A 16,693-nucleotide genomic window follows, 5' to 3' on the forward strand; every position below is an offset into this window, starting at 1 on the left:
TTAACATCCATGGAAGTGAGCCTTGATGATGTACACAGGCAGATAGAAAAACTTAAAACTGACAAATCCCCGGGTCCGGACGGAATCCATCCCAGGGTTCTGAAGGAATTAAAGGAGGAGATAGCGGAACTACTGCAGCAAATTTGCAACCTATCCTTGAAAACAGGCATGATCCCGGAGGATTGGAAGATAGCCAATGTCACGCCCATCTTTAAAAAGGGATCAAGAGGTGACCCGGGAAACTACAGACCAGTGAGTTTGACTTCGGTTCCGGGGAAACTGACGGAAGCACTGATTAAAGAACACATCGATGAACATCTGGAAAGAAACGAACTTTTGAAAACAACCCAACATGGTTTCTGCAGGGGGAGATCGTGCCTAACGAACTTATTGCACTTCTTCGAAGGAATTAACAAACGGATGGACAGAGGAGACCCCATAGACATCATATACCTTGATTTCCAAAAAGCCTTTGACAAGGTGCCTCACGAACGTCTACTCCGGAAACTGAAGAACCATGGAGTGGACGGAGACGTACATAGATGGATCAGAAACTGGTTGGCGGGTAGGAAACAGAGGGTAGGGGTGAAGGGCCACTACTCGGACTGGATGGGGGTCACGAGTGGTGTTCCGCAGGGCTCAGTGCTCGGGCCGCTGCTATTTAATATATTCATAAATGATCTAGAAACAGGCACGAAGTGTGAGATAATAAAATTTGCGGACGATACAAAACTATTTAGTGGAGCTGGGACTAAAGAGGAATGCGAAGAATTGCAAAGGGACTTGAACAAATTGGGGGAATGGGCGGCGAGATGGCAGATGAAGTTCAACGTTGAGAAATGTAAAGTATTGCATGTTGGAAACAGAAACCCGAGGTACAACTATACGATGGGAGGGATATTATTGAATGAGAGCAACCAAGAAAGGGACTTGGGGGTAATGGTGGACATGACAATGAAGCCGACGGCACAGTGCGCAACAGCCGCTAAGAAAGCAAATAGAATGCTAGGCATAATCAAGAAGGGTATTACAACAAGGACAAAAGAAGTTATCCTGCCATTGTATCGGGCGATGGTGCGCCCGCATCTGGAATACTGCGTCCAATATTGGTCTCCGTACCTTAGGAAGGATATGGCGTTACTCGAGAGGGTTCAGAGGAGAGCGACACGCTTGATAAAAGGGATGGAAAACCTCTCATACGCTGAGAGATTGGAGAAACTGGGTCTCTTTTCCCTGGAGAAGAGGAGACTTAGAGGGGATATGATAGAGACTTATAAGATCATGAAGGGCATAGAGAGAGTAGAGAAGGACAGATTCTTCAAACTTTCGAAAAATAAAAGAACAAGAGGACACTTGGAAAAGTTGAAAGGGGACAGATTTAAAACGAATGCTAGGAAGTTCTTCTTTACCCAACGAGTGGTGGACACCTGGAATGCGCTTCCAGAGGGAGTAATAGGGCAGAGTACAGTACAGGGGTTTAAGAAAGGATTGGACAATTTCCTGCTGGAAAAGGGGATAGAGGGGTATAAATAGAGGATTACTGCACAGGTCCTGGACCTGTTGGGCCGCCGCGTGAGCGGACTGCTGGGCATGATGGACCTCAGGTCTGACCCAGCAGAGGCATTGCTTATGTTCTTATGTTCTTATGTTCAAGAAACAAGCATAGGTCAATAATAAAAAAGCAAACAAATAAACAACTTCCAATGATCTCTTGAAGTGACTTTCATTCCCAAAGTGTTTCTTTAATGAAAATTTGAACAATGTTGCATTTATATAGCAACATAATAATGTAGTAAATAACTGCAAATAAAGACCTCTGTGGTCCATCTAGCCTGCCCAGGAAAGTACTAGAGATGTACCTGCCACTCTGTGCAGTAGGTTTGTAGCCAGGCCTCAAATTTTGGGGATTCCAGGGCCCAAAGTGGGGGACACCAAATTTTGCCCTACTTCATGCCACTCTGCTCTTCCTCCCATGACTCCACAAACCTAAGCTAGTGCGGGGGGTGGGGGGGGGGGCAATCCCCAATCCCCAATCCCCAATCCCCATTCCCCATCAGCAGAAGCCATCCTCCATCTGAAGTCTTGCAGTTAATGGCATTTTTTTCCTGGGCTGTTAATGCACCAGCTACTCCCCCTGCACTTGCTCTGTTTTTAACATGTAGAAGGGAGGCTCGTGTTTCATGCATGCACAAAAGCCCAGCATGCACAGCGGGTGAGCCTCCCCATGACATGCTCAGTTTCACAAAAAGCAAACATCCAGGCCAGCGTGTCAGCAGCCCAGAAAAACACTGCTAACTGTCAGGCCTCCCTAGCTTTGAACATAATAGGGCTTCTGCTGATGGGGCCTGCAGACCTCCACCAACCAATGTGACAGAAAGCACCTCAGTCTGGGAGAGACCAGGCCCCCAAGGCCTGGCCACTGTGAGTTACGCCCTTCTGTCCCTGTTCTATGCAGGTTACAACCTCCTTGTCTTTTCTGAAATGGGAAATAATTTATTTAAGTTTTGCTTTGATTCCATCCTCTGTGTTTATGCCACAATCTTTTGAATTAGCATACATACTTGAATATAAACCGATCCAAATATAAACCGAGATAACATTTTTCCCCCCAAAAAGGAGGAAAAAAGGTTGAATCAAATATAAACGGAGATTAGAAATATGGTTATGTCAGGAATCATGCCATAATCACTCATTTTTGTCTGCTGGGGCTGTTTCGAGTCCAAAAGAGTTGAAGGAGAGCTGACAAATATCTTCTTATTTGGGGCCACAACACTAACCAAAGCTTCTCGATTTCTGTCCCCACCAGCCTCAACCACACATGCAAAAAACAGAAAAAAAAAACCCCTCTTCAAATATAAACCCACAAACTAAAAGTACTATTGTATACAAATGAAACCCTAATATGCCAGACTCTGCACACCGTACACCACAAGAGAAATAGAAATGCATTTCTTCCTGAACAGTCAAAAATATAAAAACAGCAGATGTAAATTTTCCAAAATTAACATATTTCAATCACTAAATTGAAAATAAAATCATTTTCCCTACCTTTGTTATCTGGCAATTTTATTTTTCTGAACATCTTGTTCTATCTGTGCTCTTAACGCTATTTCCAAGGCCGCTGCTTGGTCAGACCAGTGGTCCATTGTGCCCAGCAATCCGCTCACGCGGCAGCCTTTAGGTCAAACACCAGTGCCCTAACTGAGACTAGCATTACCTGCGTACGTTCTAGTTCAGCAGGAACTTGTCTAGCTTTGTCTTTCCTCTCCTTCACTTTTTCACTACATCCATATTTGGAACTGATTTTCATATTTGATTTTATTCCATTTTTCTGCCTCCATTTCAAATCTATCTTTCCAGCTCTTCCCCTCTCCTCCATCCATGTGCACCATCTCTTCCCTCTTTTCTTTTCTCTCCCAGTTTCCCATCCATGTGCACCATCTCTTCCTGCTCCTCTTTTTTCCCACTTCCCTCCATCCATGTGCCACCATCTCATTCCCTTCCCCTCCATGTACATCCTCTTCCAGTTCCCTCCATCCATGTGCCCCACCATGTCCTTCTCCCCTCCAGCCATGTGCTCCCCCCGTTTCTCTACTCTCTGCCCCTCCCATTCAACATCTCTCCCTTCTTTCTCCCCCCTCCACCCCACTCCGGTTCCACCAAATTCTCTCCCCACCCGGATCTGAAGTCCCCTTCACCATGAAAACTAAAAGGAGGTCACCGACAAGGCATTGATCCTCTTGCGCTGCCTGCAGCCTCCTCTGCACGGTTCCTTTGCTGCAGACTGATCAAGCGGAAGCAGAAAGTTGCTTCAGAGGGGAGATGGACTGCAGCAAAAGAACAGTACAGAGGAGGCCACTGGCAGCACTGGAAAACACTGGCTTAGGCACTTCTATCATCCACTATCCGCTCCCCCCCCTGCCCAAGACTGACATCACACTTACTGTTCTGGTGTTCAGGAAGTGGATGCCAATGCGTTGTGTAAAGCTGATATGGGGCTTTGAGCATCTGCGCATGCTCAAGGCTTGCTAGATTCCCTTGAGATTCTCAGACAGGGTGGGAACCAGCAGGCCTTAGGCCTGTGCAGACACTCAAGGTCCCTTTCCAGCCCAGCATGGAGTGTTAACGTTGGCTTCCTGAGCACTAGAACTGTAAGTGCAATATTGGTCTGGGGCAGAGGATTGTAGTTAGTGGAGGCTAGCAATTTCGGTCATCAGGGAAGTGTCGGGGGATAGCAGTGCCAGACATCGAAAAGGGGTGGGGGAATAACAGCACTGATCATTGAATGAGGAGGGGAAGAAAAAAAGCACTATCAGTGGAAGGAGACTCGAATATAAACAGAGACCCTCATTTTTGGGCCATTTATTTGGTCCCAAAATCTCGGTTTATATTTGAGTATGTCACTGTTTTTGTCCCTACCACCTCTAGGCATCCACCACCCTTTGCCTCCTACACAACTCCATAAAATTGATAAGCAACAATTGAGTTATCTTCTTGTTACTATAAAATGCAAACACCTATTTTCTAGGACATGACAGTTCGACTGTTTTATTTTTCCCCCAACTCGTCTGGTTTCTTTACATTCACCACAGTGTCAGACTCAAAAGGCAGAAGGGAAATGCTTTCTTGATGTCTTCAGAGCGGAAGCGGTCAAACCAGGCAAATAATGAGAGGGCTTAATAATACCCTCCACAGAGACGGAACCAGTTGTAGGCAAGGCCTATTACAGAAGTGCTACAAATCAGAATAAGTGTCTTGACAGTGCACTGCTGTGATCCCTAGTGAGGCAGATATGTCTGCCTTTCTTCTTTCTTTTTTTCTGTAGCCCTTTGTGGATGAGTCAAGCTCGTTCAGTTGGAAAAATGCCTTAAAACTAATGGAAGGAACTTGATACCTCTGGGATTCTAAGGGTTGAAAACGTTGATTCTTGCAGTGTAACCATCAGGTCTCATGTTTAATGGATACTGGTACAAAGTTGTAACATCTGATTGAGTTATATTCATCTGAAGCAACTTTCACCTTTGGGAGATAACAAGCTGTCATGCTGCTATACCAGAAGTTATAATTCAAACCTAATAAAAAGCCAGCTCAGATACATACTTCGAGTGGCAGAAGCATGTTGTGAAGACCTGCGAGGCCCCTAATTAAAAAGGCACAAAGGCAATGTTCAAAAGTGCTGCAGATCTGTGGCATTTGTAAGTGCTCTGCTGCATGCCCTGGCACCATGCTTGACTGCTCTGAATTCAGTGGAGCTGCATGGACTGCCATGACCCTCACAGTTTCAATTGTACACTGCAATTAAAACTCGGTGCACAGTACTGCTTCCTGGAGTGCATGCATTTGTGAGCCTTTCTGCATTCTGTAGTTAGGAATTTCTCATGCCTTGAAGGCCAATGTTCTGAAGAGCATGTGACAATGCTTGCATCGTCTATTACTAGCAGTTAGCATGTGCTTACCAGCTTTCAATACTCTGAAAGTGAAACCTGTACCAATGAGGTTATGAGATGCCAAAGCATGCAAAATGGTTCATTATATGTACATTAAAACACATAAAGGCCATAATTTTACAAGCATGGCCATATGTAAACAATGGTATTTGCATGTGTTCATCACATACATGTAAAAATACCAGCTTTGGTGCTGGAGAAGGATTTTAGGCATGCCGTGGACCGCCAGAAGAACTAACAAATCGATTCTGGAAGAGATCAAACTGGCTATGTCACTCGAAGCCCAAATTATGAAGTTACAACTGTCTTATTTTGATCACACCGTCAGAAGAGAGAGAGATCACTGGAGAAGGCCATCATGTTTGGGAAGATCGAAGGAACCAGGCGAAGAGGGTGACCTGCAATCAGATGGCTGGACACGTTGAAAACAACCATGGGGATGACGCTGGAGGACCTTTCCGGACTAGCACAAAACTGATTTCTTTTTGGATCTGCAATTCATCAAGTCGCTAGGACTCAAGCACAAGTCGATGGCACCTAACAACAACAACAACTACTATATATATGTGGAGAGCCACACCATGCAGAGATTTCAAAGGGTGTGTGGCTTGGGTGAGACTAAAACCTTCACATGTATTTCCCAATCTACAAAAGGAAAACATGGGTATAGGGAAAAATGTCCATATTGAGATTTGTAGTACTCAAAGGCTTCTTCTGGCCGAGGCTTTATGTGAGGGATTAAGGGAGTCATTCTCCTTAATCCCATGTAGTTTATACCTTCCTACAAAATAAAACCAAGTTAAAATTATTGAGGAATATCCTAATAGAGCAGCAGGCTGAGCACTAGGGAAACCCAGTTTAAATCCCACTTCAGTTCCTTATGATCTTGGGCATGTCACTTAACCTTGCCTCAGGTGCAAATTTACAGTAGATTGTAAAAAAAAACCCTACTCTAACTGGATATAACATGACTTAAACTACATCCGAAAAGGGGTGTGAGCTAAATCCAACATTCCTTCCTTCGACAAGGTTCCGCATGAACGACTTCTTCGGAAAATTGAGAGCCATGGAATATAGGGTGAACTACTCATGTGGATTAGAAACTGGCTAACGGATAGGAAACAGAGAGTGGGAGTAAATGGACAATACTCGGACTGGAAGAACGTCACCAGTGGAGTACCGCAGGGCTCGGTGCTTGGACCCGTGCTCTTCAACATATTCATAAATGATCTGGAAATAGGTACGATGAGTGAGGTGATTAAATTTGCGAACGATGCGAAGTTATTCAGAGTAGTGAAGATGCAGGGGGACTGTGAAGATCTGCAACACGACATAACCATGTTCGAGAAATGGGCGACAACATGGCAAATGAGGTTCAACGTGGATAAGTGTAAAGTAATGCATGTTGGTATCAAAAATCCCATGCACGAATACAGGATGTCCGGGGCGGTACTTGGGGAGACCCCCCAGGAAAGGGACTTGGGAGTACTGATTGACAAGTCGATGAAGCCGTCTGCCACAATGTGTGGCGGAGGTGAAAAGGGCGAACAGAATACTAGGAATGATTAAGAAGGGAATCATGAATAGATCGGAGAAGGTAATCATGCCGCTGTATCGGGCCATGGTATGCCCTCACCTGGAATACTGCGTCCAGCACTGGTCGCCGTACATGAAGAAGGACATGGCACTACTCGAAAGGGTCCAGAGAAGAGCAACTAAAATGGTTAAGGGGTTGGAGGAGCTGCCGTACAATGAGAGATTAGAGAAGCTGGGCCTATTCTCCCTTAAAAGAGGAGATTGAGAGGGGACATGATCGAAACATTCAAGATAATGAAGGGATTAGACTCAGTAGATAAAGACAGATTGTTCACCCTCTCCAAGGTAGAGAGGACGAGAGGGCACTCTCTAAAGTTAAAAGGGGATAGATTCCGTACAAACGTAAGGAAGTTCTTTTTCACCAAGAGAGTGGTGGAGAGCTGGAATGCTCTTCCAGAGGCTGTTATAGGGGAAAACACCCTCCAGGGATTCAAGACAAGGTTGGACAAGTTCTTGCTGAACCAGAACGAACGCAGGTAGGGTTGGTCTCGGTTAGGGCACAGGTCTTTGACCTGGGGGCCGCCGCGTGAGCGGACTGCTGGGCGCGATGGACCGCTGGTCTGACCCAGCAGCGGCAATTCTTATGTTCATTCCCTCACACTTTTGGTTACACTAATATGTTCAGATTTGCCATTTATGAATGGAAGCTGTAACATCACAATTCCACGTGTACGTGTCAAAACCAGAATATAGAAGATGCTGGATCCTGCTGATCATTTTGTCAATCTCCTGGGTTCTTTTGTAAACAAGGAAGCAACTAACAGGGAGGAAATACTCCGCAGAATAGAATTCGGTCACTCTTCAATGAAGACCCTCGACAAAGCATTCAAAGGCAAGGAGGTAACAGTACAAATGAAGATCAGACTTATCCACACACTCATTTTCTCAGTGGTCAGTTACGGATGCGAAAGCTGGACAGTACAGAAACAAGACAGAAAGAAGATTGATTCATTTGAGTTTTGGTGCTGCAGAAGGATTTGAGGCGTGCCATGGACCACTAGAAGAATAACAAATCAATTCTGGAAGAGATCAAACCAGCTAAGTCTCTCAAAGCCCAAATGATGACGTTACGACTGTTTTATTTTGGTCAGAGAGAGATCACTGGAGAAGGACATCATGTTTGGGAAGATCGAAGGAACCAGGCAAAGAGGGCAACTTGCAATCAGATGACTGAACACGTTGACAACAACCATGGGGATGATGCTGGAGGGCCTTTCTGGACTAACACAAAACCAATTTCTTTTTAGATTTGCAATTCATCAAGTCGCTAGGACTCGAACACGAATCGATGACACCTAAAACAACTTTGTAAAATGGCAGCTCCCACTACGTGTGTCAGTATATTCACATACAGTTTTGCAATTATGTTAGAAAAGTCCCATGTCGGGACCATTGGAACTGAGTGTGTCCTGACCTGGACAATCCTGATTTATGTAAAATGAAGTCCACATGCAGATACATTGATACAAAATCTTCTTCTTGAGGATACATTGTTACAAATGTATCTTCAAATGTACAAATGTATCTTCAAATGTACAAATCTTCTTTGCATCTGGTTAACATCAGCCATTAACTTGCATGATAGACGTTGTATGTCCAATATTCAAAGCAATTTAAACAGTCAGGAGAGGCTCCTAGCTTTTTAAATTGCTTGTCTGGGGATAACCACGAATATTCAGCAGTACTTATCTAAATAGTGTCACTGAATATCCATGCTGAGCACTTAAGCTGAAACCAGCTAATTTGTAGGTGGTCTGGGGAAAGAGTTAGCACTTATGTAGTTAAGCGAGAGAAAGAACTTTGTACGCTTAATCATGGCAAATGAGGAAGATGTGTCTATGAGAGTACCACAGCATGGTTAATTGTTTCACTACTCTAAGCTTGCCATAATATTTCAAGAGTTTCATTACCGCTCTTTCCAAATTTAACACAAAATTCAATCACACACTTTTGGCCTTCTCTCACAGATACGCCTTCCTCATCTGCCATGATGAAACATACGAAGTTCTTCCTCTCACTGTGACCCAACAATTAAGACTACGGCAGTCCAACTTCAGGCTCAGAAACATCGATGTATGAGCTTCACAGAAACCAGCACAGCGTTGCCATGTCTATGTCTTAGAAAGAAAACCAGAGGCAGTCTCATTACTTTTCAATCAGCTCTCATACATTCTTACTAAAATCTCTCTTCACACTTGTAAAAAGCTCCCCCGCCAACTCCTCCCCTCCATCCCTCCATCCCTCCTTCCCACCTCTGCACACCCAAATCCTGGTCTAAATGGAGAAATCTCCAGTTGCCCCTTCACCCTGGTACCACACTCCGAAATGGTGCTGACAAAAAAAATCAGATCCCTAAGGGAGAACCTTCAGATTTGTTACTTCTTATCTGTTCTTGATTTAGACCAGTGGTCTCCAACCTTTTTGACACCAAGGTGCGCTTTTATAGAAGCAAATTTTTCCAGAGACTGTTGGGGGGATGGAGGGTAGGAATTGGGGTAGGTTCGTAGGGCAGTTTTATACACAATATACATTACATTTCTATTATTATTAAGTTATACTATCATAATAGAAATTATACAATTTACCATAATGCAGAATCAGTGGGAGCCCAAAGCTTGTTTTCCTGCAACCAAATGATTCCATCTGGGGACGATGGAAATCAGTGACATGCATGCAGAAGAACCCCGATGACCCTGCCAACCCATCCCCTTGTGCACCTTTCCATCTCTCCCTTCCATCCCTCCCTCCCTACCGATGACCCTTCGACTGTGGGTGCCAACATACCTCAATTCTGAAAAGCAGCACCAGCGGCAATACTGAACAGGCTGTCTTCCCCACCAGGGCCTTCCCTCTGCTGCCGCATCACTAATGATGTCATCAGTGACATGGTGGCAGAGGGAAGGCCCCGGGGAAGGCAGTGAAGCAGTCTATTCAGTGCTGCCACTGCTGCTGCTTTTTAGAACGGAGGTATATTGGGGCCTTGTGGTCGGAGGGTCAGCGGGGTTCTGCTGAGGGATGAAGGATCTCTCATGGCCTGGCTGTCAGACAGCCGTTGCCTGCTAGTGGGCCATGGACCAGGGCTTGGGGACCCCTGGTTTAGACCATAAGTCCAGAGATCAAAACATATACATTCCCTTGCTAATTACACTAACTCATTCCGTCCAAAGTGAATTATAGATTTTTAGCACACTGGAGATCACCTGCTAGTAGCTAGCACTTAGGAACTGAATTATCCCTATTGAAGGTTCTGAAATTTGGAACGAAGCATTTTGAAATAACATCAATATTTTAAAGTGTTGCAAAGGGTCAAGAATATGGTGAGGAAATGGAAAGGAAAGGACACTTAAGTGCAATTTAAATGTAAATGACATGTTCCACTTGAACGGAAATGGTGTGCTTACCTCTGCAAGTTGCTGCTCTAACCCTTGTATAAAACTTTTGTCTACTGGGAATCCAACGGTGAAGCAAGACGACCATGTAATGTAATGTAATTTATTTCTTATATACCGCTAAACTCCGTTAGGATTCTAAGCGGTTTACAGAAAATAGACAATAGTGTGCATTAAAATTATAAATAATATAGGTTTACAGAGAAATATACATTAAAGGATACAATAAAAATAAGATAAATAAATAAAGAATAGGTACTTAGAAATTCCCTTACTGTCCCGAAGGCTCATAATCTAACTGAAGTACCTGGAAAAATAACAATTATTTGAGTAATAAAAGTAAGAAATAGAAATAGAAGAAAAAATAATAAAATAAACATTCTAACAAGACTACATTGATCTAAGGACTTTGAAAGGTAGCAAAGAAGAGAGATAGGAATAGCTGCAGAAAGGAGGAACCGTTGAGCAATAGAATTTTGGAGAAATTTAAATGTTAAAAGTAAAACAAAACAAGGGGCAAATCAATGAATGAAATTAACAATAAAACATAAACTGGAAAAAAAGTGAAAATAAAAAAATCAGAACAGTCGGATTAAAGACCTGTGCTCACAAAATACACTTTTATCTAATGCTGCTTTCTGTTTACCCTCACAGCATGCAACTGTCCCCATGTTGGCAACAACTGCGACCCAGACACAGGCCGTTGTGTTTGCCCTCCCAATACCATAGGGGAAAGATGTGATAAATGTGCTCCAAATTCCTGGGGCCACAGCATTGTCAGTGGGTGCAAGGTGAGTAGCTTAATCTTTACGCGTTGTGTGCTAAAAACAGAAACAGGCCAAGCCTGTTGGGTAAAGTATGCGTGGTTTAGTAGGGGACTAGCACCAACCAAGCATTAGGCCAATTCTAGAATGTGCTCTTGAGATGTGTTAAGGATCCGGAACGTGACTGCTGGGGTGGGTGTACCTCAGCAGTATAGGCAGTCTATCGTTAGCTGATGAGCACTGGGCATGCTCACTGAGATCAACATTTTATCAAATTCAGGGCCTTATGTACTAGTGTGTATTAGCATATTACTAATCATTCTATGCAGTTTAAGGCATGTTTAAGTAATGCATGCTCCATTATTCTTAACTATGTATTGTCGCCTCCTTTTGGTAGATAGGATGACCACAGGATTCTCCTTTACAGTCTGAGTCTAGAGAAACATTTTTAGAAACACACTCTCAGGGTCAAGCAGGGAATCGGTAAATTTTATTTACAGCATAGGCAGCGGAACACTATTTGCTTGAGGAGGGGCCCAGGAGCTCCACCCTAACCCCAGTGGAATCCTGTCACAAGCTCCTGTCTCCAACCCCTTCAGGGCAGTTGCCATGCAGCGTCAATGAGCAAGCCTGCCCCCGGAAGTAGAATGGCAGCTGCCCCTAAGATTTAAAGGACAAAATTAGGAAATGGGTGGGAGGGCAGGCACCAACCATTGACTGCCAATTTTGCGGGAGACCATGGACCCTGTGGCCTCCACTGTTCCGACGCCTATGAAGTATAGTGGGTTTTAATCCCATTCAGGGATTAAGGGACTGTTGCTGAAAAAATACAGGTAGCAATGCTCTAAGTTATTGAAAAACTTCAAAAACAACCCCTGCTCCAAGCAAACTTACTGTTGTTGGTTACTGCATTCTGCTTCGTGCTCAACATGGCTGCTTCTAGCCTCAAAAATTATTGCAGCAGTGTGTGACATCAGCGTTCTCAGCCTGGCAATCAGATGTTCAGAGACATGACACTTGCTTCGCTGCTGGAACATAACTGAACCACATACACAAAGCATACTGTATGCTTCTCAACATTCATTCCTACCAGAACACAGATAACCCCTATGCAAATACGGGACCAAAAACTAAAAGTATTAATATATACAAACAAACCCTAAGATGCAAGACTCTGCATGCAGTACAACCCCCAGAGAAAAAGAAACAAATGTATTTTTTCCTGAACAGTGCAAAATACAGACAGCAGACATAAATTCTCAAAATTGACACAATTCAATCACTAAATTCAAAAATAAAATAATTCCCCCTACCTTTGTTGTCTCCCTCCCTCCATGCTGTGCCCTACTCTCTGCCCTGCTCCCGCCTGGCCATATGCTGTCCCTGGCATTATCTTCGGGCCGGCTCCCTCTTCCTTACTGCCGCAGTGCACAAAGCCGCGGGTAGCGGCTCCTCGCGCATCCCGTGCCTCATCTGGAAGCCTTCCCTCTGACATTGCAATTCAGAGAGAAGGCTAGGAGCTTAGGAGCCACTGCCTGCAGCTTTGTGCACTGCGGCAATGAGGAAGAGGGAGCCGGCCCGCAGATAACACCGCATCAATTGCATCGCGGACCGGCAGTTGAAGAACACTGCTCTAGTGCACAAGACAAAGAGCATCATGCAAGACACCACGGACTTCCTGAGCAAATTAAACAATATCATGCAGCTACCATCAAAAGCACTGGTAGTCACAATGGATGTAGAATCACTATATAGCAATATTCCCCATGCAGATGGCTTATCTGCATGTGAAAAATTCCTACAAATATCCTCCCTGGACCACAAATACTCACCGGAAGCTATTACAACCTTAATCAAATTCATTCTAACTCGACTATTTCTGCTTTAACAATGGAATGCATTGCCAGAGGATGTGGTAAGAGCGGTTAATGTAGCTGGTTTAAGAAAAAGGTTTGGACAAGTTCCTGGAAGTAAAGTCCATAAACTGCTGTTGAGACAGACATGGGAGAATCCACTACTTGCCCTGGATCGGTGGCATGGAATGCTGCTACTATTTGGCTTTTTGCCAGGTACTTGTAACTTGGATTGGCCTCCATGAAGACGGGATATTGGCTAGATGGACCATTGGTCTGACCCAGTAAGGCTATTCTTATGTTCTTATGTTCTAATGATATCTATCTGCAAATCATTAGCACTGCTATGAGTACCTGGATGGCACCACAATATGCAAACCTCTTCATGGCAGAACTGGAAGAGACATTTCTGGATACACATCAGACAAAAACCCTTAAATACTACAGATAACATTGATGACATTTTTATGATTTGGACTGAGGGAGAAGAGACACATATTTTTTACAATTTTTTCAGTACACATCATCCGACAAGCAAATTCAAAATTGACTACTCCTCAGAAAAAGTCAACTTTCTTGGCACCACAGTTTCTATCAACAATGGCTTTATACAAACATATATTTACAGTAAACCTATAGACAGATGTCCACAACTCCACCTTCCACTCCTCACATACAAAAAAAGATCCATTATACAGCCAAACCACACATCCATATCTGCTTGAGACAGAGATAAACACCTTAAAACTCTGACTGAATATTTAAAATAAAAAGGATAGAACTCCAAAATCTCCAAGAATATTTCCTCCTCCCTTGAAATGCCCAGAGGAGACTTATTGCAGTACAAAGACAAAAAAACAAAAAACAACCGCACACACACAGAAAGAATTCCCCTGGTGGTAACATACAACTCAGAGCTGGAAATACTGAGAAAAATATAAAAAACATACAATCATTACTAAAGAAGAATGAATTGCTGAAAGAAATATTCCCTGCTCCATCTATGCTGGCCTTCCAACAGCTACCTAATCTAAAACAAATCTGGTGAAAAATGCACTCACAACACAAACTCACAAGGAAGAGAATGGCACAAGTCCATGCAATATACTTAACTGCAAACTTTGCCAATGCATTTCACAGAACCCCATGGGAAAAACATTCAACATAAGGGATTCCTTCACATGCTCATCCTCCAATGTGGTATATATATATATATATATATATAATTCAATGCAAAAAGTGAAAAGAAGGGTGCTACATTGGAGAAACAAGCCTGATGCTTAAAACTAGGATTATCGTATGTACAGTGCTCCCCGCATATTCACGGTCGGCGGTTCGCAGTCCCAGTCATTCGCAGTATTTTCTGACTGCGAATGACCAAGCAGGAGAGGCCTGATTGGTGAAGCCCGACTTTAGTACAGGAAGAGGCGGTCAGAGCATACAGCGAGTGATTTCCTTCATTCGCTGGCGCTCTGGCTGCCCTCTCCTGTCTCCCCTGCCTAAAAACCGTATTCGTGGTTTTTCAAAAAAATAAAAATAAAATTACTTGCAGTTAGTTTTCAAGGACCAATCAAGTCAAAGAAAGATGATTGTCTGGGTGATTGTATCTTTACGCTCCCAGATGCTCATAACAGACTCTTGTGTATGCAATCTATCCTAGTGTATACTTATGAAGGGAATTTTTAATAATAAAGTAAAAATTGGGAATCTTTTGTGGCACACAGTTTGAGAGTCACTGGGCTATTCTTTATAGATGACAGGGGAGAGAAGGGTTCTGAGTTTATCAATACAAAAATTAAGGAAAAAGTAGCTATCCTTGGCCTCTCTATAAATGCAATAGTTGGGGAGCTAGCATATCATGAACCTTTCAAAAGGCATAATACTGTTAGGAGTGAGGGATGGGAGCTTTTGCTAAATGGCACGGAATTGTCCTCTCTATATAAATACAGATGATGATAGAAAGCTTTGGTCTTAGAGGGAAACAAGGAACTATTTCCGACCTTTTGTGAGAGGCTGTGAGTGTCCCTGATCTCCCTATTTTAAAAATGTAACATGTGCACAGACTGGATAGTAGTTTCCCTCTCTCAATTCTTCTCTTACCACCTCCGCAGGTGCCAAGGCCTCCCCTCCGGAGGAAGCCACACTGTATTTCTTGTTGCTGTGTTGGTGAAGAGCGGGAGCTGGAGCATGAGGGGGGGCGGGGCGTTGTGTAAAAGTTATCCGGTCACCCGGCGCGCTACAGCTCACTTCGCATGCTGAAGCGGTGGCGACTGTGCACACACATCTGTGTAAGCCGGCCAGGGATGCCTCAGAGCGCCTGCAAAAAGCTGTCCCAATTGCCGCGTGGGGAATGGCGGGTCCGAGAGGTGGGATGGGTAGAAAATGATAGTATCTGTACCGTACAACAATATTAAGACTTTCAACAGGCTGCTTGATGGGATCGGCAGATGAGTTATGAGTCTAGGTCAGGGAGGGGGCTGGGTGCAGGGCCTTGCAATGGTGGCGGCTGGAAATAATTCTGGGAGGGGGTGTTGGCTCAAATATAAACTGGGACCCCCATTTTTGGGCCAGTTTTTTTGGCCCCAAAATCCCAGTTTATATTCGAGTATATACGGTATATTAAAAACTGTAATGCTAACCAAGATATTATTACCTCTGTGGGACAACACTTCGACAAGCCAGAAGATTGCATCAATGATTTTATGATGAGAATACTGAAAAGAAATTTTAACAATCTAGGAACGTAAAACCTTTGAAATTAAAATGATAAAACATTTTGATACCCATAAAACAGGACTCAACAAGGACCTTGGCTTCCTCTTACATTACAGACCATGAATTTTTATAACTTTTTATCTTCTTTTTATCACCTGCCCATGTCTCTGTCTCTTACCCAACCAGCCCTTTTTTTTTTTTCTTTCACCTTATCCACCTCTTGCTCCACCTGTGTGACTCTCACTGGAATGCTTTGATGTTTCACTTATATATCTGGCAGTTGTCAACATTTGCTTATATTTGTTAATTTCTGATCTAAAGAAGGTATTACCTTTATTATCTCAAACAGCAGACTAACAAGGCTACCACACTGTTTCACTTTGATACTGACAAAATTGGCAAAATGGAAGGATTTTCCTTAAGGATGGAGGATGTCAGCTATCAAAATGTGAAAATGTGTTCCTGTGTGTCTTCCTTATGTACCACAGTTCTAAATGAAAATTTTCTTTGTATACTTACACATTAAGAAAAGAAATATGGCTGTCTTCATCTGTCATAACAAATTTAATAGCAGGATGCCTTGTATTTAACCATTCAAAATAACTTTCTAAAAGATCCCTTGTCCCTGACCAAAGCATGAAGATATCATAAATATAATGGAGCCACAATTTCACTTTGGTTGAAAAAACAATCTTCACCCATTGTTCCATAGTGGCACCCATCGCTACTCATGATGTCTGCTGAAAAAGTGTTCTCGATAGTGAAAATAATTTTTCTTCATCACCATGGCAGCTAAATCTGTCAAAAAGGTTACTGGGATCCCATGCTCATTAGGATTCTGTCTCAAACATTTTTCCCTCACTGTTAAAGCCTCATTCTGCGGAATCATTGTATGTATTCAATAAAATGTACCAGAAATTCAGGTATGT

The 16,693-nt window shown here is 43.4% G+C and overlaps 1 protein-coding gene across 10 annotated transcripts in view; it reads left to right on the top strand.

Moving 5' to 3' along the window:
- The window catches only part of LAMA2 (laminin subunit alpha 2), a 1,204,230-nt gene that overhangs the window by 756,458 nt on the left and 431,079 nt on the right, over window positions 1-16,693 (top strand). For all 10 annotated transcript variants that reach the window (XM_033936921.1, XM_033936924.1, XM_033936922.1 and 7 more), the window contains one exon: window positions 11,087-11,223. In XM_033936921.1, coding sequence (XP_033792812.1) covers window positions 11,087-11,223 — 137 coding nt within the window. The remainder of the gene's footprint in view (window positions 1-11,086; window positions 11,224-16,693) is intronic.

The sequence above is a fragment of the Geotrypetes seraphini genome, chromosome 3 (assembly GCF_902459505.1).
Source record: "Geotrypetes seraphini chromosome 3, aGeoSer1.1, whole genome shotgun sequence".
Lineage (NCBI taxonomy): Eukaryota > Metazoa > Chordata > Amphibia > Gymnophiona > Dermophiidae > Geotrypetes > Geotrypetes seraphini.